General features: G+C 41.9%; 1 protein-coding gene across 2 annotated transcripts; it reads right to left on the reverse strand.

Moving 5' to 3' along the window:
- Positions 1–2,759: 2,759 nt before the first annotated feature.
- LOC124980551 (ADP-ribosylation factor 2) lies at positions 2,760–25,081 on the reverse strand. Of its 2 annotated transcripts, none has more exons than XM_047546234.1 (5): positions 25,005–25,081; positions 22,196–22,361; positions 15,225–15,335; positions 7,134–7,258; positions 2,760–5,095 (listed from the first exon to the last, which is right to left on the reverse strand). In XM_047546234.1, the coding sequence occupies exons 2-5, from the start codon at positions 22,341–22,343 to the stop codon at positions 4,934–4,936; spliced, it is 546 nt and encodes a 181-aa protein (XP_047402190.1). In that variant the 5' UTR covers positions 22,344–22,361; positions 25,005–25,081; the 3' UTR covers positions 2,760–4,933. The 2 variants fall into 2 exon arrangements, with proteins under 2 accessions (XP_047402190.1, XP_047402189.1); XM_047546233.1 differs by lacking the exon at positions 25,005–25,081 and adding an exon at positions 24,619–24,638.
- Positions 25,082–25,330: the final 249 nt, after the last annotated feature.

Consider the following 25,330-nt stretch of genomic DNA (forward strand, 5'->3'; position numbering starts at 1 on the left):
TGCACTGACAGCCTTCATCTCCCAGGACAAATGATTTCCAGGTGACAGCCAGCTGCAGACAGGGAGGAGGTGTTTTATCACCTTAAAGGAAAGAGTCTCTGGGAGGCGTTCGTTCATCTCTTTCAAAGCAAATCCTCTTCAGGCGCTGTCTGCAGACCTTGACCCAAAAGGCCCACATTCCTGAGTGTCCAAGCAAACATACATGTTCACTCGCCCACCCCTCAAAATACCCTATATAAACCCAGTCCCTTTCTTTGTTCAGCGGCTCATTTTCCACCAGGAGAGTGGGCCCACGGGCACCATTTCATCCCCCTGAATAAAGAGCTGAGATGACGCGTGAGATTTGCGTCCGGCCTGGTCTTTCTGTGCTAACAGCACCATTAACACCATGCATGGTACGTGATTGCAGGTTTTGCCTTTGCTTCCTTTCCTCCTCCTCTGCCATACTCTGGGGGGCCAGTGTCTCTGCAGACTTCGAGGCAGCAGTGTGTACTTGGGTGTGGACCCTGCTGCTCCAGGCTAGTATTCAATCATGTCGACATGGCCTCCAGGAAGTTACTTATCTTAAGGCCGAGGTTCCCCTTTTTGTAATGTAAATGTGAGAGTGCCTGAGAGAAGATGTACAGAAGTGTAGAATGATATCCACTGTGCCTGATGGCAGTCTGGCTGCCGGGTTACTGCTGCTGCCCCCACCCGATTACTAGTTACTGGCACTCTGCTCTGGGTGCCTATTTCACCTTTCTCTTGCAGACACATCCCTGTTTTCTGGGTTACTCCTGGTGTCCAGCACTTATCCACAGGCAGGGAGATGGAATCCCCCACACTTGGAAATCTCATAGAACACCCCAGGCAGGAGGGTTTGAGAGGCGGCTGCGGTGGAGCAGCAGCACCACCTAGTGGCAATAAGCCCCAGCAAGCTAGCACTGGCCAGATACGGTAGCTGTTGTAATAGACGGACGTCTTTGTAAGTCACCCAGCCTGATCATCCACCAAAGTTTGTGTGGCCACAACACCCTCCTAGAGAGGGCTTCCTGTGCCATGCATTAAAGAGAAAAGTTCTCAGCACGATGCTCCTTGGGGTGGTGAAAAAAAACAAATTTCAAAAAGCATTCCCAGGTACTTCAGGGGTGCACACTACCTGGGAGGCTGAGGCAGAATCACAAGTTCAAGGTCAGCCTGGGCAACTTGGGGAGAACTTGACTCAAATAAAAAATAATTTTTAAAGAGGGGCTGGGGATGTAGTTCAGTGGTGGAGCACCCTTGGGTTCAATCCCTAGTATATGCCCCCAGAAAAAAAGGATCCCCTACAAAGAAAGTAGATCAGTGGTTAGTGGTTGTCTGGGCTGAAGTATGGGAGAGATGCAGTGTGACTACTGGAGAGCGAAGGTGACTTTTCTTTAGAAAATATTCTCGAATTTGGCGTGATGGGTGCACACACCTGTGAGTTTACCAAAAACCACTGGATTGTACACTCTTAAACTGGTGACGTGTGAAGTATGGGGACTACCTCTCAACCATCAAAGTTGTTTTTTTCTTGCAGTACTGGGGATTGAAGCCAGGGCCTCAGATATGGGAGGCAAGTGCTCTACCACTGAGCTACAGTCCCAGCCCCTTTTATCATTTATTTTGAGACAGGGTCTCAGTAAATTGCCCAGGTTGGGCTCACACTTTTAATCCTTTGCTTCGGCCTCCTGAGTAGCTGGGATTATAGGCATGTTCCACCAAGTTCCCAATTTTTTTTAAAATATCAAAAATTGTGAAGAAAAAAAAATAGCATAATATTAGATTTTTCATGTACCACTCAGTAAATTGTACCCGAGATGAGTGAAAAGAACCTAGGTCACTTTAAAGTGTCACACGGGAAACAATCTTCAAAGGTTAGACAACACACCTTTTCTGTCCTAACAGCAGGTGTTAACTATCCTTAGCCCTTTTATGGCATTACTTATAACAGATCAAATTACATGCTCTGTGACATGTAGAACTGACTCACGGAGCCCCCACTATACACAAAAATATCCCATATTCTGGGTAGTCACACAGGGGTATCCCCAGATAAGCCAGGTGACTTCTGCTTCCAGGTGAAAGTTGAGGGTCAGAGGTTGAATGGTCAGCTGAATCCAGCAGGTGGAGGACAGGAGCTCTATGGGTCTGATTCCAGCTCCAGAGCTCTTCCAACCTCAGTGACCAAATATCCCTCTTCACAATTGTCACCCCTTCCCCTCTCGAGGTGTGAAGTCCACAGCCAGAACTAGGGGCTCTTTCCTGGGGGCTCTGCTTCACCAGCCACTCTGTAGCTCAGGACTGATGCTGTGGTCAGGCTTACAGCTTCCACAGTTCTAAGGCACCTGCCAGCTCCCCAGACCCCTCACCTGTGCACAAAAAGAAAATCCAGAAATACAGAGGGATGAGGAGCTAGCAGGTCAGGGTCGGGGAGGTGATACCAGTGGTTCCAGGGTCTTTCTGTGGTGATGGTTGTATACTCTGAATATACTCAAACCCACAGAATTATACAAAAAAAGGAAAAAAGAAAAGGTGGCACACACCTGTAATCCCAGTGACTCAGGAGGTTGAGGTAGGACAATCTCAAGTTCTAGATCAGCCTCAACAACCTTAGCAAGACCCTGTCTCAAAACAAAATAAAGAAGGCTGGGCAGGGGATGTAGCTCAGGGGTAGAACACCTCTGGGTTTAATCTTTAGTACAAAAAAACAAAGAGGAAGAAAACAGGAACCAATTGTGTGCTTTTTTACATGAGCATCCCAACTGATCTTATAGCACTTAGCATGGCTAGAATGGACAGAACTTGTAGTGGCATCAATTGGATAGATAGAGCAGGAAAGAGATAAAATAAGTCTCCTGCCACTTGTATTAATGCTGCTGGCCGGCTGGCACCAGCACTGACATCAAGGCATTCCCAGGGCAAGAGCAGCGCAAGGCATTGCAGGGCTTGCAACAGCTGATTTTCACGGCCTGTACCGCAAGGATTAGTAGCCCAGTTCAGTCAAACAAGCGGAGGCTCCAAAATATGGGGGCTAAGAGCATTAGTGAGCAACATCGCAGGGATGGGAACATGGCTTTCAGGGACCTGGGCCTTTGCTAAAAACTGCTCCCCGCTTACACTTACCCTGACTCCCCAGCTCCAAAGTCACAGTGAGAGACTGCAGCGAAAAGTGTGTAAGGCCCACTGACTGCTAAGGCCCAGGGTCGGAGCAGTGCCTCCACAGGGATGCTTGGGACACGCACCTAGGCATGTTCAAGAGTCTAAGATGGCAGGGGAAGAAATTTTATAGTTCAAGAAGTCTGTTTCCATCCTCTCCTCCTTCCAAAGCAAGTTCTTTATTATCCAACCAATCCATGAGTGTTCAGGAGGCCTAGCACCATACCAGGTACACTGGACTAAGCATGAATACAAAAGTATGAGACACAGCCCCTGCCGATTTCAGGCGTACAATCTAAATATTTCTCAGGAATTACTGTTCAAAATCAAATCTGGGCTTGCTAGTATTGCAATGAGAATTCTTTAAAGAAAAACATTACGTCCCACATTTACCATTTTTTCCTATTTTAACTTCATTGTTATCAATGAACAAGGTTTACTTTTGTTAAAATTCACTTACCCTCCCATCTCTGTAATCTGAATCAAGACTTCTTTTAAAATGAATTTTAAAATCTTAAACAGTGGAAGTGTTCAGATACAAACGTGGCCAACAGCTGTTTGGGCGAAAGACCTCAAAGCTGAGTGAACCTAGCTCTAATTAATATTTGGAGACAACATAAAGCATAAAACTGTTTCCAAACAGTTCCTAAGATGTTACTCCATCTGAGTGGGAGTGAGAGCCAGGGAGAGTGGTCTAGACAAGAGATGTTTCTTACAGAAGATTTAGCACCAACTTGGGGGCAATGCCAGGGGTGGCAGGGAGTGGACTTCCTCCCCAAAATTAACCTCTTGGCTTTCTCACAAACTTTCACAATGCACAGGTGTGAGATTCTGGAGGAGAAACTAACCAATATCCTAAGGTGGACTAAGACAGTGAACATGGTGAGGCTCCTCACAGGAGTGAGCCTCCTCCTTTGTGTAGAGCACTGGGCACAGTACGGAAGTGGGAACAGCAGCCTCCAGGCCTAAAACCTGAGACGGGATGGTGACACCAGAAGACAACCACAATATCCCTCACTTCCTCCACCTGGCCCTCCCTCTCCCCCCCAGTGGAACCCTTGCTCCACCATGGACTGTGGGGCTCCAGGAAGAGCCGTGGCCTCACACTGGGCTACTCCCCAAGGGCCTCCATTTGGCAAGTAACAGAGGGAGTAGCCTAAGGGAAAGACTGGATAATTTTCTAGAGTTACTGTCCTGATACTCAAAGAAATCACTGATTTCTTTAACTAAAACATGTTAAAATCAGGAGTCGGCTAAAGTAGAACTTAAGGGAAACGTTCCAATCTGAACCTCTTTACTCCATAGTAAGTACCTGTTCTTTTTGAGGCTCGTTTGCTTTAAAGCACTCAAAAGTGAGCTGCTAACTTTGGAAGCAATTCCTTCCTTCTTACAAAATGACACCAAAATCTAACAGGACTCTAGGTATGCAGAGATGCCAGACCCAGGACTGTAACCGGACCTGTCTCTACTCCTCTCCAACTCCCCTTTCCACTCTGAAGACTACTGGCTGTCGTGCACCAGGGAGCCCTCAGGACTCCTCCATCAACTGCAAAAACCATCATCAAAGCCATTGAAATGGAAGGTAGCGTTTAAAACGTAACACTGGTTTTCTTAAAACATAATACTGGTTTTCTTATAGCGTGTATAAGGCACGGTGTGAGAAAGCTGCCCCCACTCCCAGCCACACAGCCACCAAGGCTCCTCACACGCCCACATGCACCCAGAGGAGGCCAGCTGGCTTTGCCACAATGCACAGGGGAAGGAATGTTTCAGGTCACTTCTGATTTTTGAGCTGGTTGGAGAGCCAGTCCAGGCCTTCGTAAAGCCCATCTCCACTGGTAGCACAAGTAGCCTGAATGTACCAATTTCTCTGGCGGAGGGAATGTAATCCAAGCTTGTCTGTTATCTCTGCTGCATTCATAGCATTGGGAAGATCCTAGGAAGAGAATATGTAAGTCAGTTTGTCATTTTGTATCCATACAATAAAATGTGCTCTTCTTCCTAAGATGCACCCTAAACCGGTCTTCTCTATTTTAGTTGCTTAAGTCAAAAACCCTAAAATCATCTTTAATTTTTTTCTCTCTCAAGTCCACATCAAATCCATTAGGAAATCCCAGTGGCTCTTCCATCATATCTGCAACCAGGTGCAGTGGTGCATGCCTGTAATCCCAGTGGTTCAGGAGGCTGAGGCAGGAGGATCGCAAGTTCAAGGTCAGCCTGAGCAACTTAGTGAGAACTTAAGCCACTCATTGAGACCCTGTCTCTAAATATAATATAAAAAGGGGGCTGGGGATGTGGCTCAGTGGTAAAGCACCCCTGGGTTTAATCCCTGGTACAAAAAACAAAATCTGCAGAATCTGACCAATTCTCACCACCTCTTTCACAATTACTCTGGTTCAATGCCACCCCAGTTTTTCACTGGAGTTACTGAAACAACTTCCAATTGGTCTACCTGTTCTGCTCTTACTCCCTAAAGCCTATTCTCAACCCAGTCAGTGAAAGTCAGATTGAATCATTCAATCAAAACTCCACTACCTCTCTCTTAAAGCAAGAGCCAGAGTTCTTAGGATGGGCCCAAGACCTGTGGGACCCAAGGCTCTGTGACCTCTAATTGACCTGCTCCATCTTTTTAACATGGCACTCACCCTCATATTACAAAAGTTACTTATTTCCTATGTTTACTATGTATTATCTATCTATGTATTCATACATGCATATAACATATTTTGAGCAGATCCACTGTTACCCAAGAATTTCTATTGTTTCAGTGGAATGTCACTAGAATTCGAGTTTTACAAAGGCAGGAAACTGTCTTGTTCCCTCATGTATTCGAAGTGTCTAGAACCATGCCTGGCACACAGCTCAAACTGAATTTAAATATATTAGCATTGAAGAACAAAGATCTAGATGTACCCGATGGAAGGACCTCATAGTATGATCTCTAGAATTTAAACATAAATACAACCATAAAATTGCTGCTATAAGTATAGAAAATTGTATCTCTGGAGAGAGATTTTAAAAATTTAATAATTTTACTCTGAAAAGCAGGATTAGAATATTTCACTTGATATTTTGAACTGCTTTTCAAGTTTACATGCAAATATGTTGTTTTTACAATTAAAAAACAACAAATGATTTTCTAAATCCATCATGTTCACTAGTGAAACTGCACTGACATCCAACCTGAACAACAAGCAGGGTAATGGCTGAGTGAATCATGATCCATCCACCATGGAAAATCATGTTTACAAGGAGAGGAATGACAAGAGAAAATGTGCTTGATAAATCTGAAGTGACAAAACAGATCACAACATTGTCAAAACAGTATGATCTCAATTACATAACAAACACCTTCACAGAGGAAGTGGAAGGAAGCACATCCTGGTATAACATGGTCACCTCAGGCTGGCACGGTTCCGTGGCACCCGCCCTTCTCTTTCATGCTGAGTTCAGCTTAGCTCCTGAGGCCGGGCGCTTCTGCGCTCTTCCAGCTCTTCTTTTACTGCTTTACATTTATGTACAAGTCCTTTCCTCCTCAAGCACAGGCCCTACAGGATCCAATCTCACCTCCTTTTGTTCCCCCATTCATCTGCTCCTAGAACCATGAGGCTCCCTACTTCTTGGCTCAGAAAGTCACTTCAACACTTATCACCCAAGGCATCACAGATTATTTATTTACTGACTGTCTCTCTTCCCACTAGAATGTCAACTCCATGAGCAGAGGGAATTTTGTCTGTCTGGCTCATTGATATTTACCCAAAACCTAAAACAGAGTGGGGAACTTAGTAGCTGCTCAATCAGCTATTCACGGAGTGAATGAATGAATATAAAGCATTCCAAAGGTAAGATGGTGGGAGAGGTTAGGGTTAAGACTGGAGAGAGGGAGGCAGACCTCTAATTTAAATATCGAGATATTTAGGTGAGACCTCTATCAGTAAATTTCAGTCCCAGTATTCAGAAAACCAACAAAATACCTGTTTATTTACAAACACCAATAAAACTGCATCTCTGAGTTCATCTTCTGCTAACATTCTGGTTAGTTCTTCCCGGGCCTCGTTGACCCTCTCTCTGTCATTACTATCAACCACAAAAATCAGACCTGGAAAGAAATTACATGTTAGTAATGTGAACGTAGGAAGGGAAGCTGCCTTTACATCTTAGAGCTGCTCCCTGCCTCTGGTGCAATTTCACTAAGAGCAATCACTATGAAGGGACAGGTGATCTCTAGAGTTAGGAAGCTGCCATACAAGTATTACAGCCCTTCACCAGCCTAACAATAACAGGACTACCCAGAGAAAAGGTTAGGCTCATTTCTTAGTCACTTAATTTCTCTATTAGAGAAAAAAAAAAGATCTTGAAAAATATTCAAAGTTTAATAGAAGAAGTGTTTCAGGGCTGGTTCCCAGAAAGCAAAGCTGGAGGCCAGGGCCCAGGTGCAGGTGTTTTCTCTGGGACATTCCAGGGAGTAAGAGTAAGGGATGTAGGGAGCAAATCAGAGAATTGGGGACAGCTACTATAAAGCTGAGTCATCCAATTGGCCACTGTTATGTAACCAGTGCTTGATGCTGTTGAACATTCTAAGAAGCCATATGAAAAGTCTCTCAGAATTGTCCACCCAGGGGACAAAACATTTACCCTTCCCTACTCATCCCACACTGGTCAAGAAGAATGCCACAGATATTAGACCACTCATACTACTGGGTCACACTCCTGGGTTAAGCGATTTCCCTGAGCATCTGTATAAAAAAGGATTTGGCTGATCTTTGTCTCTAGAATTTTCATAGTGAGAGAAGCACCTCCGTCATCATGGTAGGCCTACACCTGATAGTTAATGCTAACGAGGTGACTCATGGCAGACCCAAGGTAGTTTATGCTAACAAGATCACCTGGGGGTGGGAGTGGGGCCACAGGGCTGGATTCACCTGGCCAGTGATTCAGTCAGTCCTGCCTCTGTAATGAAGCCCTGATAAAAACCGTACCTGAAAGCTCAGGTAAACCACCCTGGTTGGCCATTTGTATACTGTCACAACATCAGATGCTAAAAGATAACATATCCTGAATCCATAGGGGGCTGGGGTGGGGGGTGGAGAATGGCAGCTTTGTGTCTGGTACCCGCCCAGGTCTACGTGTCTCTCCTTTTGATTGGTTCACTTGTATCCTTTGCCATAATCAAGTCAATTTTTAAATACAGTGCTTTCAGGAGTTCTATAAGTCAATTAAGCAAACTATCAAACCTATAGCGACAGGAGAAAACAGCAAATTTTACAGTCATCTAGTTGGAAGTGAGGGTGGTTTGGGAACCCTGAACTTGCTATAGCTGGTGAGGGAATCTTACGTAAGACTATACCCTTAACCTGTGAAATCTGGCCCAACTCAAGGTAATGGATATTCAGAAGTTTTTCTGAGGGAGATCCAGAAGGGCTTAGGCAGCCAGGACAAGATGGCAAGTGAGAAGATCAGGGGCAGGACCACCAGAACAAAGGAGCATGGAGAGGGTCTTCCGATGAGGTCAACCTCCTGCTTGATGAAAGTGCTTGTGGACACAAGTGGGGGACCCAATCAGAAAGACACTTCTGTACTCATGCTCCTAAGTGGGGAATCCAGTAGAACAACTAAAACAGACATGTGGACAGAGGGACACCAATCAGTAATAGTGAGAAGTGTGTGGATAGAGGAGAAGATAAGGAAAGGAGGAAATTCCAGAGACCATAAGAAGAAGCCAAAACTCCCCTTGCAGATTACCAGCTCTGGGGTTTCTACTCTTCGGAGAAGTCTATCTCTGTATCTCTCTCTTTTTTCAGTAAACCTACTTTCTTGCTATCTGTGCCCTGTTCTTCAATTCTTGGCTGAAAAGAGAAAACAAACCTAGCACCCCAGACGGGAACATTTGCAGCTCACACCATAACATCAGAGAAATCCCAGGAAGTGAGATACCTGGGTCAGGTTAAATTACAAGCAAGGTACCACCATCTCGCATCTGAGTAAAGGTGGCTGGAACCTGCACAAACCCAGTCACTGCTACACTGGAGGGAGGAAGAAGCAGGGCCAAAAGTATCTGCAGAGGGGCCATAGTTGTAGCTCAGTGGTAGAGCGCTTGCCTAGCACGTGAGAGGCACTGGGTTTGATCTTCAGCACCACATAATAAAATGAATAAAATAAAGGTATTGTGTCCATCTACAACTAAAACGAACAAAAAAAGAATCTGCAGAGGAGGTACACAAGAGGTATGCAACACTCCATCCAGGCACAGGACAGGCAAGACTTCAGTCTTCAGCAGTTATCCACGTGAGAGTAACAACAACTTGGTGTTTGGCTAACAGTAAGCCATTTGAAATGAAAGTGTGAAGTGGATGTCCAAAGAACTGACTTGTCCCAGTTCAGGTTCTGGGACACTGATGATAACGAGTGGACTTTCAGATACATTAAGCCAGACTGTCCTGGCAACTCTACAAGGGAAGCGTTGGACCCCTACTCTAAGATGCCGGTAAACTGGAGGAACTCAAAGAATGACCAGGACATAAGAAGAATAACTGATAGCCGGGAGATTCACCTAGAGAAAAAGTTTCATTGAGGGACTGGGGGCAGTCTTTGAGCATCTGAAAGGCTGTGGCATAAAAAGGTTCCAAGGTAGTTTCTGTCACTGTAAGGAGACCAAAGGCCAGGTGGGTAAAACAAATCTATAGAAAGTCAGCACTGATCAGGCTTGGCAGGGCTGGAGATGTCACAGGCTGCCTCAGGAGGCTCTCCTGCCACAGGGAATTTATGCCTAGCTTAAGGCACAACTCCTGGGAACACTGCAGAAGGGAAAGGGGAGTGGGACAAGATGACCTCTTAGTTCCCTCTGACAATGAGATTTCACAATTGTCTAGGGAAGAAAACCAGGGCTGGCCCTTCACCCTTGGTCTCTGTGCATCCCAGGCCCACAAGAGCTGCCTAACTCAGCTGCTGGGGGAGCCTATGACGGCAAGTACAAGTGCCCATGCTTCTGCATGCTTGAGGCTCGGATGTGAATCAAATTCATACCAGTGACATCACATCAGATTAAAAATGAAAAAATGCAAAACATTCAAAACTCCCCCAAATGTTTGATATGTTACCAGCAGTTCTGAACTCTAATCATAACAAGCCAAAAATTCAAGGAGATTCTTAAGACTCTAACACAAAACTGACAGAGCAGAAGCTGACATGTTATCCCTTTGCCATTCCTAATAACAATAAAACTGCCCGATACTAGATCCTATTTTATACTCCATTTTCACATAAGCTTATCTAGAATCTAGCATCAGACTGACTACACTTCTGACCTAAGAGAAACCAGAAAAGGTACGTTTGTACATGAATGGCATAGTGTTTTTTTAAAAGTATGTGCATGTGTGGGTCTGGATATATCAGCTCAGTTGGTAGAGTGCTTGGCTCGCATGCACAAGGCCCTGGGTTCAATCCCCAGCTCCACACACACACACAAAAAAAGTATGTGCATGTGTGCATGCACGTATATATACACACTCACGTGTAGATGCATTAAATGTCTAGACAGATATACAAGTGGTTATCTATGGAGAGGAACTGAGGAATAATAGTGATTTTTCTCTATATACCCTTTTCCTTATTTTTAAATTTTAAACCATATAAATATATTGCCATTCAACAAATTAAAATAACTGCACCTATAATCAAGGATTAAAAAAAAAAATCTTTCCGCATAAGAAGGGAGCACTGTATGCATTCTATACCACATATCCATTAAGAAACTGCATAAACAGTTCAAATTCCAATCCATACAGGTAAAACCCACACAGTAAAATGTCTTAATAGACAGCTAAAGCATGCATTAAATTCTGTCATACTTGACACACTGATACAGAAAATTGAAAAGACAGCCTGACCTTTGGGAAGTTGGCAGAAAGAACAGGGGCAGCATCCAAGACTACTCATGGCTGAGACATGTGGTCCAGCCAGAGACAGCAAATTCATTCTTCCAAATGCTCCCATTTGCTATTTCATGAAGAGCCCAAATTACCCACCCCGAGGACCTAGAAAAAAGCCAGCTCGCTGCCATCAAAGCAATAGTTACTGAAATTCAGTAAAATTAGGCTTGTTATGAACAGAAGACCGAAGACAAAAAGGTACTTCAATGTGGTGTTTGAATGTGAAAACCGTGAGCAGGGTAGAAAAAAAGAATCTTGCCAGAGAACGACAAAGTAAAACCTCAAACAATTTGGGCTTCAGTGTGAGTGCCTGCTGGCTCAGCCACAGAACGAAGCATTTTATAAAATGAATCTCATTTCAGCCCAGTGATGCAGGCATCTCCATTTGAAGATGAAGAAATGGAGACAGAAGAGATCAGCGAAGTTACTCAAGGTTGACAGAGCTGTGTGGTTCGAACCCAAGTATTCTGCTTTTAATTCAGATGAGGAACTGCAAAGGTTTAGCCAAACTGGGAAGTGTCAGTCCAAGATAAACAGATATTCTTGAGCTATCAAAAAAAAAATCTGCAATGAACTGAATAAAAAAATCTAAGCCGCACGATGGAAGTCACTGGGGTTATCAAGTGGTTTCTTCAAAGAGAAAAAAAAAAAATCAATAAAAGAATGAAGCATTTATCCTGCCTTCCTGAACAAACTGTATTTCAGGAAAACCAAATCTTCAATGAGGGAATTCTTTGTTTAGAGAGATTACAGCTAATAAATGCAAGAAGGAATAATAGGATTTAGAGAAATCACCATTTTGTAACTTCTAATGAATTAACTGATCTACGCAACAGCCCTTAATGGAAGCTAAAATCATGAGGTGAAAGGTTGATGGGGAACTTTCTTTTGAGGGAAGTAGGTTGATACCATCTGAACTCATTTGGCATCACTGACAGCGTAAAAACTTGGCAGTGCCAGGGGCTAGGTAGAAGGAAAGATAGGGAGTTATTGTTTAATGGATACAGAATTTCAATTTTACAAGATGAAAAGACTAATAAAGATGGATGATTGTCATGATTATACAACATTATAAAGTGCATTTAATTCCACAGAACTATACGCTTAAAAGTGATTAAGCTGAGCGCAGTGGCGCACGCCTGTAACCAGTGGCTCAGGAGGCTGAGGCAGCAGGATGTTGAGTTCAAAGTCAGCTTCAGCAACATAGCAAGGCCGTAAGCAATATATTGATACTCTGTCTCAAAATAAAAAAAAATTTAAAAACACAATGTGGCTCCACAGGGATATGCCTCAGTGATAAAGCACCCCTGGGTTCAAACCCTGGTACCAAAACAAAAAGTGATTAAGATGGTAAATTTTATATGCCACCACCACCACCACAAAAAAACAGAAAACAAAAACAGTTACGTAGCAGTACCACTCCTAAGTATATACCCAAAAGAAATGAAACGAAGCTGGCACAGTGACATACACTTGTAATCCCAGTTCCTTGGGAGGCTGAGGGTGGAGGATGGTAAGTTCAAAGTCAGTCTACCAGAAATTTAGACACCCTGTCTCAAAATAAAAATAAAAAGGACTGGGGATGTTGGTCAGTGGTAAAGTGCCCCTGGGTTCAATCTTTAGTATCAGGGGAAAAAATAGAAAATTGAAAACAAGGACTCAACCAGATACTTGTACCTGAATATTCAAAGCAGTATTATTCAGAACAGTCAGGTGAAAGCAACCCAAGTGTCCATCAATAGATAAACAAAAGGTGATTTTCTCCAAACAACGGAATATTATTTAGTCATAAAAGGAATGGAGTTCTGATACATGGTACAATACAGAGGAACCCTGCTAAGTGAAAGAAGTCAGACACTCAGGTACAAAAGAACAAATATTACATGATTCCAACTTACTTGAAATATCCAAAATAGGCAATTTCAGAAAGTTGAATAAAGGTTAATAAGGGTAAGAGGTTATTGCTTAATGGGTATGGAGGTTCTGTTGAGTAGGGTTTTTGTTGGGGGTGATGCAATAGTTTTAGAAATGGATAGTGATGACGATTGCAAAACACTAGGATTGTACTTAATGCCACTGAATGGAACACTTAAGAACTGTCAAAATGGTAAACTTTATGTTATGCATATTTTACCACAATAATGGTTTTTTTTTGGTGAGAGGAGCAGTACTGAGGATTAAACCCAGGGCCTCCTCCTGCATGCTAGGCAAATGCTCTGACATTGAGCTACATCCCCAGCCCTTTTTATTTTTTTGAGACAGAGTTTCACTAAGTTGTACACACTAGCCTCAAATTTGCAATCCTCCTGCCCCAACCTCCTGAGTAGTTGAGTTTATAAGTGTGCGCCACTGTTTGGCTATAAAAATCTTTTTAAATAGGAAAAAAAAATACTTTAACTGCAATAAACAAACCTCTTGAGATATATATATATATATATATATATATATATATATAGTAAGTGATATAATAGGATGAATACTTAAGTATTCTTGCCCCCAAAATGAACTGGACTCTAATCAAGCCTCTATAACGAGCTTCCAGTTTACAGGGGATCCACAGATTTAAAAACCAAGTTAAATGGTCTCACAGTAATCAGACAGATTCAGAATGCAGAATCAAGAATTTAGCCAAAACATCCAGCATAGGAAAAATAAAAAAAGAGAGAGAGGGAGAGAGAGAATTGTTGTAGAAAGTGAAGTGACAGAGAAATGAAATGCAACATGTGAACTTTGATCCTGGATGCAGACAAATCAAACAGAAAGGTTATGTTTGATAAGAACAGGGAAATTTGAATAAAGACTGGATATTAAATATAAAGGAATCATTAACTTTGGAAGTATAATAATTAAATACAGATTATATTAAAAAACAAAACAAAACAAGACTTCATCAGTTAGAAATGAACCCTGCAGGATGTGTGAGTAAAAGGCATCACTCAGGGACGGACAGTGTTGATAACTGCAGAGGCTGAGTCATGGGTGTGCAGTTCATTACATCATCCTCTAAGACAGTCTAAAATCTACAGGCTGAGAAGATGACTGCAAATAGAGCTAAGTCCAAAGGTAACTTCTGACACAATGATGAAAAATATAAAGGGATAGGTGGACTTGGGTGTTTGGACTGGAAAGATTGGCAAGTTCAAGGCAATCAAACATATGCAATGAAAACCCCATCAGCAGCAGAATCTTCATAAGTAATATACTCCAAGTAAATTCTTTTTTTTTTTTTTTTTTTTTGCAGTGCTGGGGATCGAACCCAGGGCCTTGTGCTTGCAAGGCAAGCACTCTACCGACTGAGCTATCTCCCCAGCCTCCCAAGTAAATTCTAAAATGAGTAATCAGCAGATGACATATGGTGAAGATTCTATATGAGAATCAGGGTGTAAAAACGATGTGAATAGTTATGACTTATCTTAATAAGCAATAAGCAGTAAGGGCATTGTTTATCCAAAATATAGACAATGTTAGATTGATGGATGAGTACGTTACAATCCCTACTTTTAAGAAACCAATGAGGTGATGATCTGGGATATTCATGCCTGTTCATGTATGTGTAGAGCAGGACAGCAGGGAAAAACTGTGACCAGGATTTGGGATTCTGGGTTTCAGTCATCCTTGTTCATCTTGTTTTCTCTAGAGGCAGGATTTTCAGATAATCTCAACAGGTTTAAAAGAGTTAATGGAATTTTAACTCTTCAAATATTGGAAATTCATTTAAGGAGCAAATAATTCCTTAATGAACTGAAAAGATGAAATTCATCAGGTTAACCACTTTCTTTTTTTAAAAAAAATTTTTAGTTGTAGATGGACACAATACCTTTATTTTATTTATTTATGTGGTGCTGAGGATCAAACCCAGTGCTCCACGCATGCAAGGCAAGTGCTCTACCACTGAGCCATGACCCCAGCCCCAGGTTAACCACTTTCTAACCATTCTGAATTAAGAGGAGTTAAAGCTCAAGTTCCTTTTCTAGAAACACAGGAACATCTCAAAAAAAAAAAAATTTTCTTTTTTCTAATAAGAGATGCCAGCAGAAAAGAGGAAATGAGTTAAGAGTCCAAATAAAGCTGAGCACCACCCCATTATCTTTTCCAGCATCTTTAGATACATTTAATATATACAGTACCAAACTTTACCTTGGGTGTTCTGGAAATAATGTCGCCACAAAGGTCTGATTTTGTCCTGGCCACCGACATCCCATACTGTGAAGCTGATATTTTTATATTCTACTGTTTCCACATTGAAACCTAAATTGGAAAGATGGAAAAACTCTGAATTATGATTTTTGCTAATTGAACAATTCAAAATATCAACTAACATTTAGATAGTACTTTCAATTTACAAAGCAGCTTGCTAGCTGAACTACAGCTTATAGAAAAGAATGTGCTGGCTTACTATGCTGTTCGTCATGCCTGTGTCTCAAACTACCATCTTCCCTTTCTCAGCAGAAGACCTTTCAGTGTATTTCAGAGCAAAAAAGAAGTCATCTGTGGAACTGACTTCCACTTCCACTACACAGTTTAAAAACTACTTACATCTTCACCTACACTTTTCTTCCTCCATCTTTGAAGAATGGAAAGGAGCAACCATCTAATGCCAATTCTTCTACCTATGTGCTACATGTCATCCACCCAAACAGACTAGAATATTTTGCTATTGCTACTTTTTCCCCCATCCAAATATCTCCCATTTGTTCTCAGGATGCCTAAGTCTTTTACACCTTTTTTTTCCCCCTCCAAAAAAATTTCTGCCAGGCATGGTGGCACACAGCTATAATCCCAAGTGACTCAGGAGACTGAGGCAGGAGGACTGCAAATTTGAGGACCACTTAGTGAGATTTTGTTTCAAAAAAGGAAAAGATGGGGGTAGATACAGCTCAGTGATAGAGCACCCCTTGTTTAAATCCTCTGTACCACAAAAACAAAAGCCAGACCAAAACAAAACAAAACAAAAAACCCCAGAAGGTGGAAAAAAAAAAAAAGCTCTTCCTTGATCCCACATATCTACCTACCTGTTACCTCCTTCTCTTTGCACTTTTTTTTTTTTTTTTTTTTGGTACCAGGAATTGAACCCAAAGGCGCTTAACCACTGAGCCACATTCCCAGTCCTTTTTATTTTTAGACCAGGTCTCACTAAGTTGCTTAAGGCCTTACTAAATTGCTGAGGTTGGCTTTGAACTCATGATCCTTCTGCCTCAGCCTCCCAAGTCGCTGGGATTAAAGGCATGCACCCAGCTTCTCTTTGCACTTTTAAAATAAAAGATCTCTATGATTCAGCATGTTTATTTAGCTATATCCCAAAATTCAGCTATATTTACTGAGCATACTTTGTCACTTCTCACCCAAGAGTACCTGCTCAACCGTGTTCAGAAGCTGGTCTCACTGGAGTCAGCAAAAATCTCCATTTCAACAAATCCAACACATGCTTTCTAGTTCTTACGTAATTTGATTGTATATCTGACCCTACTGCTTAATTTCTCCTTGAAACTCACTCTTCCCTGGTATCCCATTTTCTATCTCTATAGTTGTACCTTCTCAGCCTCTTTTGTGAGTACAGCCACATTCAAATGATCCTTACCATGGATTCCCACAAATCCAACCTGCCACATCCGTTTTCCTCTTTCCACACCCCTCCAAAGGCAATCCAACAACTGTACTAACAATTCTCAAATGTATGTCCTCCAGCCCAGACCTCTGTCCTAAGTTTCAGACTTATAATAAAACATTTTCAATTAGATGTCTGCGAGGTCCCAAAATAAAGCAATCTGTCAAAAATGGAACTTAAGATCCCTTTCAGCCTACTCCTCCCTCATTGACTTTACTCCACAAACTGGAAACCTAGGAGGTATCCCACATACTTCCAACTCTCTCTCCCCCTCAAAATCCCACTACCAAACCTTACTAGTTCAACTTCAAAAATATCTAAAAGTCACTTTAACTCAAGAAATCATAATTTCTAGCCTCAATTGCTGAAACAGTCTGACAATCTCCCTGTAGACATTCTTCTCTCCAGCCATTCACCATTTTCTAATCAGAGCACCATGTTAAAAACATACAATGTAGAGCCAGATATGGTGGTGCACACCTGTAATCCCAGTGACTCAGGAGGCTCTGGTAGGAGGATCGAAAGTTTGAAGTCAGTCTCAGGAATTTAGCGAGTCCCTGTCTTAAAATAAAAAATCTAAAGGGATAGGGATGTAGCTCAGAGGTAAAGTACCCCACCTCCCCAGTACTAAGGGGAGGTAGAGAGGGGAGGGAGAAAAACACATAATGTAGACATAATGTCTATCAGTTTTACACATATTTGTTTAATTGAAATATTTTAAATTAAAAAAGAAAAGATAATCTCTCCAGGCAAGGTGGTGTATGTACCTGTAATCCTAGCTACTAGGGAGGCTATGACAGGAGGAACATAAATTCAAGGCCAGTCTGGGTCACTTAGTGAGACACTGTCTCAAAATAAAATAAAGGGCTGGGGATATAGCTCAGGGGTAGAGTACTTGCTGAGCATGTGCAAGGGCCTGGGTTAAATCCCTAGTACCAGAAAAAAAAAAAAAATCATAATAATAATAATCTCTCCTTGGCTTCCCATATCCCAAATCCCAAACTTAACTGCCAGGGTCCACAGTAACAGTGGAAACAGTGGACGTACTCACCTTCCAAATCTCGATCTTATCATGCCTTGTTTTAGTGAGAGACACTCATTACACTGCAACAAGCTAAATTCTTGCTGAATAAATATATGTTTAATGCCATTCCAATCCTATAGGAGGGGAGGAGGGAGGTTTGCAGGAAACTTGCCAAAATTATCTGGCAATCTGAATAAATAAGCAAGTGAACCTGGTCAGGAAATTTCTGAAGATAATGAATTATTTTTAAAGATATTACCAAATCCTAGTAATAACTGAATAGAATTCAAATGACTACAATAGGAAGTGGTCTAGAAAAAGACACACATACCAGTGAGAATTTAGTATGTGACACTAAATATCACATCAGCATGGAAAAGTTATTTAACAAATGGCAGTGGGTAACTGTCTACTTCTGCAAAGTCTAATATGTAGCCACTTGTCATGTGCAGCTAATTTATTTAGTTAAATACAATCCAAAGCACAGTTCCTCAATTGCACATGCCACATACATTTCAAGTACTCAACAGTCACTTGTGGCTACTAACCACCACAATGGACAGCACACACAGGACATTTCTATCATTACAGAAAGAGCAACTGGACAGCGCTGGTCTACCCACTTGAAAAATATAATCAAATATTTTTCACCTTGTTCATAATAACATAAATTCCAAATGAATAAAATGTTTTATAAAATAAAAATGTAAAACATCATAAAAATAGCAGAAGAAAATATTGGTGACTATTTTTATGATCTTGAAGTCATTAAGATCTAAAAATATGACCAAAACTAGCCAAGCACAGTGGCACATACCTCTTATCCCAGAAACTGAGGAGGTTGAGGCAGGAGGATAGCAAGTTCAAGACCAGCCTCAGTAATTTAGTGACATCTGCCTCAAAATAAAATAAAGGACTAGGGATATAGCTCAGTGATAAAGTGCTCCTGGGTTCAATGCCTAATATCAAAAAAACTGATAAAATTATCAAAATTAAATAAAGAAAAAACTGGTAAATTTGGCTACCTAATAATTTAAAAATTTCCTACAGCAAAACACAGAAAAAATCAAAGCTGAAAGACAAATCATCAACTGGAAAATGAACATATAACAAGAGCTCCTGGGTCACTTTGTCTTTTCAAATCATTAAAAGACAAACATCCCAACAGAAAAATAACTGAACAGTATTAAAATAAAGTTACAGAAGACCAACGTATATTTGAATATATTCACTTATCATAAAAGACATCCTAGCAAGGTGCAGTGTGGCACATGCCTGTAATCCCAGATGCTCAGGAGGCTGAGGCAGGAGAATCTCAAGTTTGAAGTCAGACTCAGCAACTCAGCAAGGCCCTAAGCAACTTAATGAGACCCAGTCTTAACATAAAAAATAAATAAATAAATAAACAGTTGGGGAGGTAGCTCAGTGGTAAAGCATCTCTGGGTTCAATCCCTCAAAATAGACATTCTAGTATAAGTGGTTTTTTCCCCTATTAGATTGGTAAATATCCAGGAGAAATTACCACTAAAATGGTGATGCAATCTTTTTAGAGAACAGTCTGGCAATCTATATATACATTTAAAATACACATTTGTTATATTAGCAAACCCACCTCCAGAAATTATTGCAAGAAAATAAAGAACATGCTTGCAAAAATTTGAAATATGTTTACTTTGGCATCATTTACGAAAATATACAATGGCAAATAATCTAGCCATCAATGGAGATTAAAAATATAGCCATATAATGAAATACTAATCAGTTATTAAAATTTGAAAGAAATTAAATTAAATTAAATTAAAACCTTGATCTGTATCAACACCTTCCTTAGTCCCTCCCTGCTTTATCTAGTGAACACCAGCTCATTCTTTTGGTCTCAATTTAAGCATTATTTCGCCAAAACACTTCTCTGGGTTGGCTGGGCTTTCTCCCAAGATGCCTTCAGTCAGTAAGACAGTTGGGGCCTGGGCCTCTCTCTCTACTGTTTCATGGTCGGTCTTTCTTTCTTTCTTTCTTTCTTTTTCTTTCTTTCTTTCTTTCCTTTCTTTCCTTTCTTTCTTTCTTTCTTTTTCTTTCTCTCTCTCTCTCTCTCTCTCTCTCTTCTTTCTTTCTTTCTTTCTTTCTCTCTCTCTCTCTCTCTTCTTTCTTTCTTTCTTTCTTTCTCTCTCTCTCTCTCTCTCTTCTTTCTTTCTTTCCTTTCTTTCCTTCTTTCTTTCTTTCTTTTTCTCTCTCTCTCTCTCTCTCTCTCTTCTTTCTTTCTTTCTTTCTCTCTCTCTCTCTCTCTTTCTTTCTTTCTTTCTCTCTCTCTCTCTCCTTTCTTTCTTTCTTTCTTTCTTTCTCTCTCCTTCCTTCCTTCCTTCCTTCCTTCCTTCCTTCCTTTCTTTTTCTCTCTCTCTCTCTCTTCTTTCTTTCTTTCTTTCTTTCTCTCTCTCTCTCTCTCTTCTTTCTTTCTCTCCTTCCTTCCTTCCTTCCTTCCTTCCTTCCTTCCTTCCTTCCTTCCTTCCTTCCTTCCTTCCTTCCTTCCTTTCTTTCTTTCTTTCTTTCTTTCTTTCTTTCTTTCTTGTATGGGGGGATTGAACTAGTGGCACTTAACCACTGAGTCACATCCCCAGTCCTTTTTTAGATTTATTTAGAAACAGTGTCTTGCTAACTTGCTTAGGGCCTTCCTAAATTGCTAACTGGCTTTGAACTTTCAATCCTCCTGCCTCAGCCTTCTGAACAGCTGGGATTATAGGCATGCACCATGATGCCCAGTTTGCAGTGTTCTTTCATCCTCAAAGAGCAAGCAGCTTCCTCAACTGATGGTGACAGTTTTTAGTGAAGGCAAGTTCCACGACATAAGTACTTGTCAAGTCTCTGCTTTAATTACATCCACCGATGTCTCACTGACTAAAGCAAATCAGGTGGCCAAGTTCAGCATCATTGTGGAAGGGGACTGCTCAAGGGCTCAGTTACTGAGGGTCATGATTCATTGGGGTCATCAGTTTAATAATATACACAACACTGATGTTCAACTCATTCACCAAATATTTACTGGACACCCAACATGTGCTAGGCCATTTTACTAAACACTGGGAACAGTGTCGAAGATGAACATGATTCCTGCTCTTATTGCTGGGAAGAAGAGAAACAGTAAATCAGAAATTACACACGGTTATGTTAGTAACTGAGAAGTTACTAAGAATTTCAAGTTACTGTCAAAATTTAGATCAGGAGGAAATAGGTTCAAAGGGTCAGGAAAGGTGCACATGAAAAATAATGTTTAAAAAATAAAGTTTAAACTGAGACCAAAAGACTGAGCTGATGTTTACCACATAAAGGGAGGATGGGGGAGAAAGAAGTCAGGAAAGTCATTTAGGGAGGAAATAACATAGAAAGTGGGTAAAATAAATGTATTGTCAATGCAAAGTAAGTGAGAAAACAGCATGGATATGATTTTACAAATATCCACAAAAATCTTAATAGAACATTTTTCAAAACCTTCTATATTTTTCTGTATGTATGAAATTTTATGCCTTCTTCAAATGTTGCAATCTCTGAAGTTATAGCCCAATGGGAAAGTGGATCATTTGGGTCCTGGTCCCACCCGGCACTCAGACAGTGCTAACATTACATGTCGTCCTGTGGAGTGTATCCTCACTCAGGAATCTGGCAGTTAACAAGACAAAGATTAGGTTCTGTCAAAACTGCCTTAGCAAATCCCTTAAAGAACCCATAAAACACAGTACTCATTCACAGTAAGACTAATGCAGCCAGATTGTCAAGTGTCTTACTTGGACACCATCTCAAGTAGCTGGCTTCAGGTTGAGTGAAGAGAAGAAATCACACTCCATCTTTAAACACTAGGAATGCAGTTGGTGGGAAGAGATGCTTCCACTGAGAGGCCAGCTGGAATGGAGGCTGACTGAGGAGGCAGCAGCAGATACCCAGCTCCCACCTCAGGTTTACGCTGGAATCCACACAGAGAGAAATGGAGGGCAGAACTCTTCTCACTGTTTTAATTATTACTATCCTTTTCTTTGCCAAACAGAGGGTTAAATTTGCTTAGCCTCAATATGTTCATATGACTCTTCTATAAACCTAGGAATGTGCTAAAGATTCTAAAGAGCAACTAGGAAAGTATATATAACCTGGTTTTGGACCTCAAAAAGTTTATGCTCTTGGCCAGGCACAGTGACCCATGCCTATAATCCCAGCAACTCAACACTAAGGCCAGAGGATCGCAATTTCAAGGCCAGCCTCATCAACTTAGCAAGACCCTGTCTCAACATAAAAAATAAAAAAGACTGAGGATGTAGCTCAGTGGTAGAGTGCTCCTAGATTCAATCCTCAGTACCAAAAAAAAAAAAAAAAAAAAAAAAAAGTCTATGCTCTTGGAAAAGATTTCCAAAAATAAATAAATATTTAATAATGTAAGATGCACATTAAAGTATTATATTATAAACTTGTAAGCTGGAATTCCCAAATTTGTTAACATACCTATTGTAGGGATGGTAGTCACAATCTCTCCCAGCTTCAATTTATACAAGATGGTGGTTTTTCCAGCTGCATCCAAACCCACCATAAGAATCCGCATCTCTTTTTTCCCAAATAGACTTTTAAACAGCTTTTCAAAAACATTCCCCATTGTAGTTTAAATCTGTAACTGAAAGAAAAGAAAAAAAAGTCAAATAATTATTCTTTGCTGAGTTATAAAAGCAAAATACATAAACTGTAAGTTGCAATTAGAGGTAGTTCCTAGTAAAAATTAAAAAATGTTAAGTACGTTTGGCCAATAGGAAATAGTGTATCTCATTTTCAAAGGGAAACTCAACTAAGCCTTTTGATGCCTTGCCAGAAAATTCTATTTTCCACTGCAGCTTCCAAGAGGGATATGCAGAAACACAGCCTCAATGTTATACTATGGTGGCAGGCTTTAGTCGTCTTAAGTATGGAAGTAATGTCACATCACACACATCTACACCTTGTTCTAAACTCTCTTGCAATGAGAATTTATGAAGTCAGAATCTGTTTCTTTTATACAACATGACCGCGTGTGTGTGCATGTGTGTGTGTTTGTATGGTAGTGGGGATGGAACCCAGGGGTGCTCTACCACTAAGCTACACCCCCAGTCCTTTCTATTTTTTATGTTGAGATAGGGTCTTGCTCAGTTGCCACAGCTGGCCCTAACCCTACCACCTCAGCCTTTGGAGTGGCTGGGATTATAGGTGTGCCAGGCTATTTTACACAATATGAAGTAAAGTCCTTAAGGCAGGTAAACAACAATATCTCTTGGAAACTGTAGTTGCCTTTGGCTAATAATAGACAATACCAGTGCCCAGAAAAGAACCAAAAAAATTTCTGAGTTGATAAAATCCAGCACTGGGATATTGCACTCCCGAGAGAAAAATTAACTAGGCAGAGTTGAGAAGTACGGTAGCATCCAGTATTCTATGGGGTGACCTTCACCAGTTTTTTGTTTTTGTTTTTGTTTTTTGTGGTGCTGGGGATTGAACCCAGGGCCTTGTGCTTGCAAGGCAAGCACTCTACCAACTGAGCTACATCCCCAGCCCCTCACCAGTTTTTAAAACTTTTTATTTTAGTGTAATTTACTTACAGATATAAACATGGTAACTGTAAATTCAATTGATTTTCATGAACCAAACCCACCTATGTAACCAGATCAAAAAAAGATGATTACTGGTACAGACTCTCCTTGTGCCCTGCCCCATCATAACTCCCCAAAAGGTAATTACTATATATAGACTTCTTTTTTTTTTTGGATGCTGGGGATCGAACCCAGGGCCTTGTGCTTACGAGGCAAGCACTCTACCGACTGAGCTATCTCCCCAGCCCCCTATATAGGCTTCTAATAGATTAAATGTTCAAAATTTTATTTTTCAGTAGAGTGCCTAGTAGGGTGTATAAAGCAAAAGCAATAGCAAAACCAGCCTAGCTTTGCAGAAATTACACTCTTTTTTTCTTTAATATACGTGAGCCTGCTATTCCAATGATTTTCAGCAGGGCATGGTGGTGCACCCCCTGCAATACCAGCTGCTAGGGAGGCTGAGGTAGGAGGATCATGAGTTCAAAACCAGCCTCAGTAACTCAGCAAGGCCCTAAGCAACTCAGGGAGCCCCTGTCTCTAAAAAAAATATTTAAAAGGACTGGGGATTGGTTCAATGGTTAAACGTCCCTGAGTCCAATCCCCCATACCCAAAAAAACCAAGTTCTTGGAAGCGGAAAAAAACTATTCAAAAAGAAAAACGACCTACATCCTCATTCCAGAGAATATGATTTTCCTTCTAAATTATGAACCAAGGAAAGGTTTACTCAAGGGAAGGAGGAAAAGATTCAACAAGATCAGCCAGTTCTATTCATCCAGACCCGAGCGACCTCAGAGGGGAGGTCACTAAATTCCAGAGGACCCACCTCTGAAATTCAAGTTTCCCACAATAGCTTAACATCATGGATTATGTCACACACCATTGCATTTCTAGAAGAGAGAGAGAACACAGCATTTCTCCTGTACACAAATGAGGAACAGTGACCCAAGAATGACTGCTTTAATCATCCATAAAGGTCTGTTACAGGTCTAAATAAAACACCCCAGTGCACTGAAGCATTCAGAATCTTTGTTGGTTCACAAAACTAGAGATACCTTTCCTTTGTTTCCGAAATAAGGACAAATCCCACAGATGAGGAAAACCGTAAGGAACACGCTGTGGGAGGGAAGGTACTTCCCGCTTCGAGGTCCCCTGAGGCAGGTAATGCCAGATCACCCCTGCCCAAGCCTAGCTGGTTTTCCCCTTGCTTCTCTTCCCTCGTCTTCCTACTCCTGTGCGCGAGGTCCCAGACACCCAAGCTCCGCAGGAGACCCTCTAAAACAAGACATCGTCAACCACCTCTCTGGCACGCTCACCCTCCCTTGCCACAAGCAGCAAATGTCCATCGTGGAGAAACGGCGGTAAGACCTCAAGGGCACGAGCGAGAGCCGTGGCCAAGGTGAGACTGAGCAGCGGCCGGGCGCGCGGGGCCGGATAAGGCCGCCGAGTGCCCTTTCTGCCCGGGCCGCCTGGCCGCTGCCACTCAAGTCGCGGGCCGTCGGGAAAGCAGAGGGCTACGCGGCGAAGCCCGCTCGGCATCTCTGGATTGTCGGCTGCCTGGCCCTACAGAGGGCGGGGAAGGAACAGCAGACCCCGACCCCTTCAGATAGGCCACCGCTGTTGCCCAGTTACTCGTCCGCAGTCGGGTCGGAAATCTAGTCAGGCCTTGAGTGCGGCTGTCCCGCTCCGGCCCACGACTCACCTGTCGCCTCTCTGAGAACCGCTACAGGAACAGCACGGACTCCGTTATCTTTAGGATTTCGGCTCCCCTCAGTAAAATGGCGACTAGCTGGGGGCGGGAACAGCAACCAACCAATCACCCACCGTCTTTTGGAGCCTCTGCCCCAATGATCTTCTTGTTCCGTGAGTGACGACACGTCTGACCAATGCAAAGGATAATAAGGGCCTGGGCGGGAGAAGGCCCGCCCCCCGCGACCTAGGCGACCGCACGAAGCTCTGGAAATGCCGGGTTCATAGTCCAATGACAGCTCACCGCGTTCCGGCAAATCACGCCCACGTACCCCACCC

Source organism: Sciurus carolinensis, chromosome 3 (genome assembly GCF_902686445.1).
Source record: "Sciurus carolinensis chromosome 3, mSciCar1.2, whole genome shotgun sequence".
NCBI lineage: Eukaryota > Metazoa > Chordata > Mammalia > Rodentia > Sciuridae > Sciurus > Sciurus carolinensis.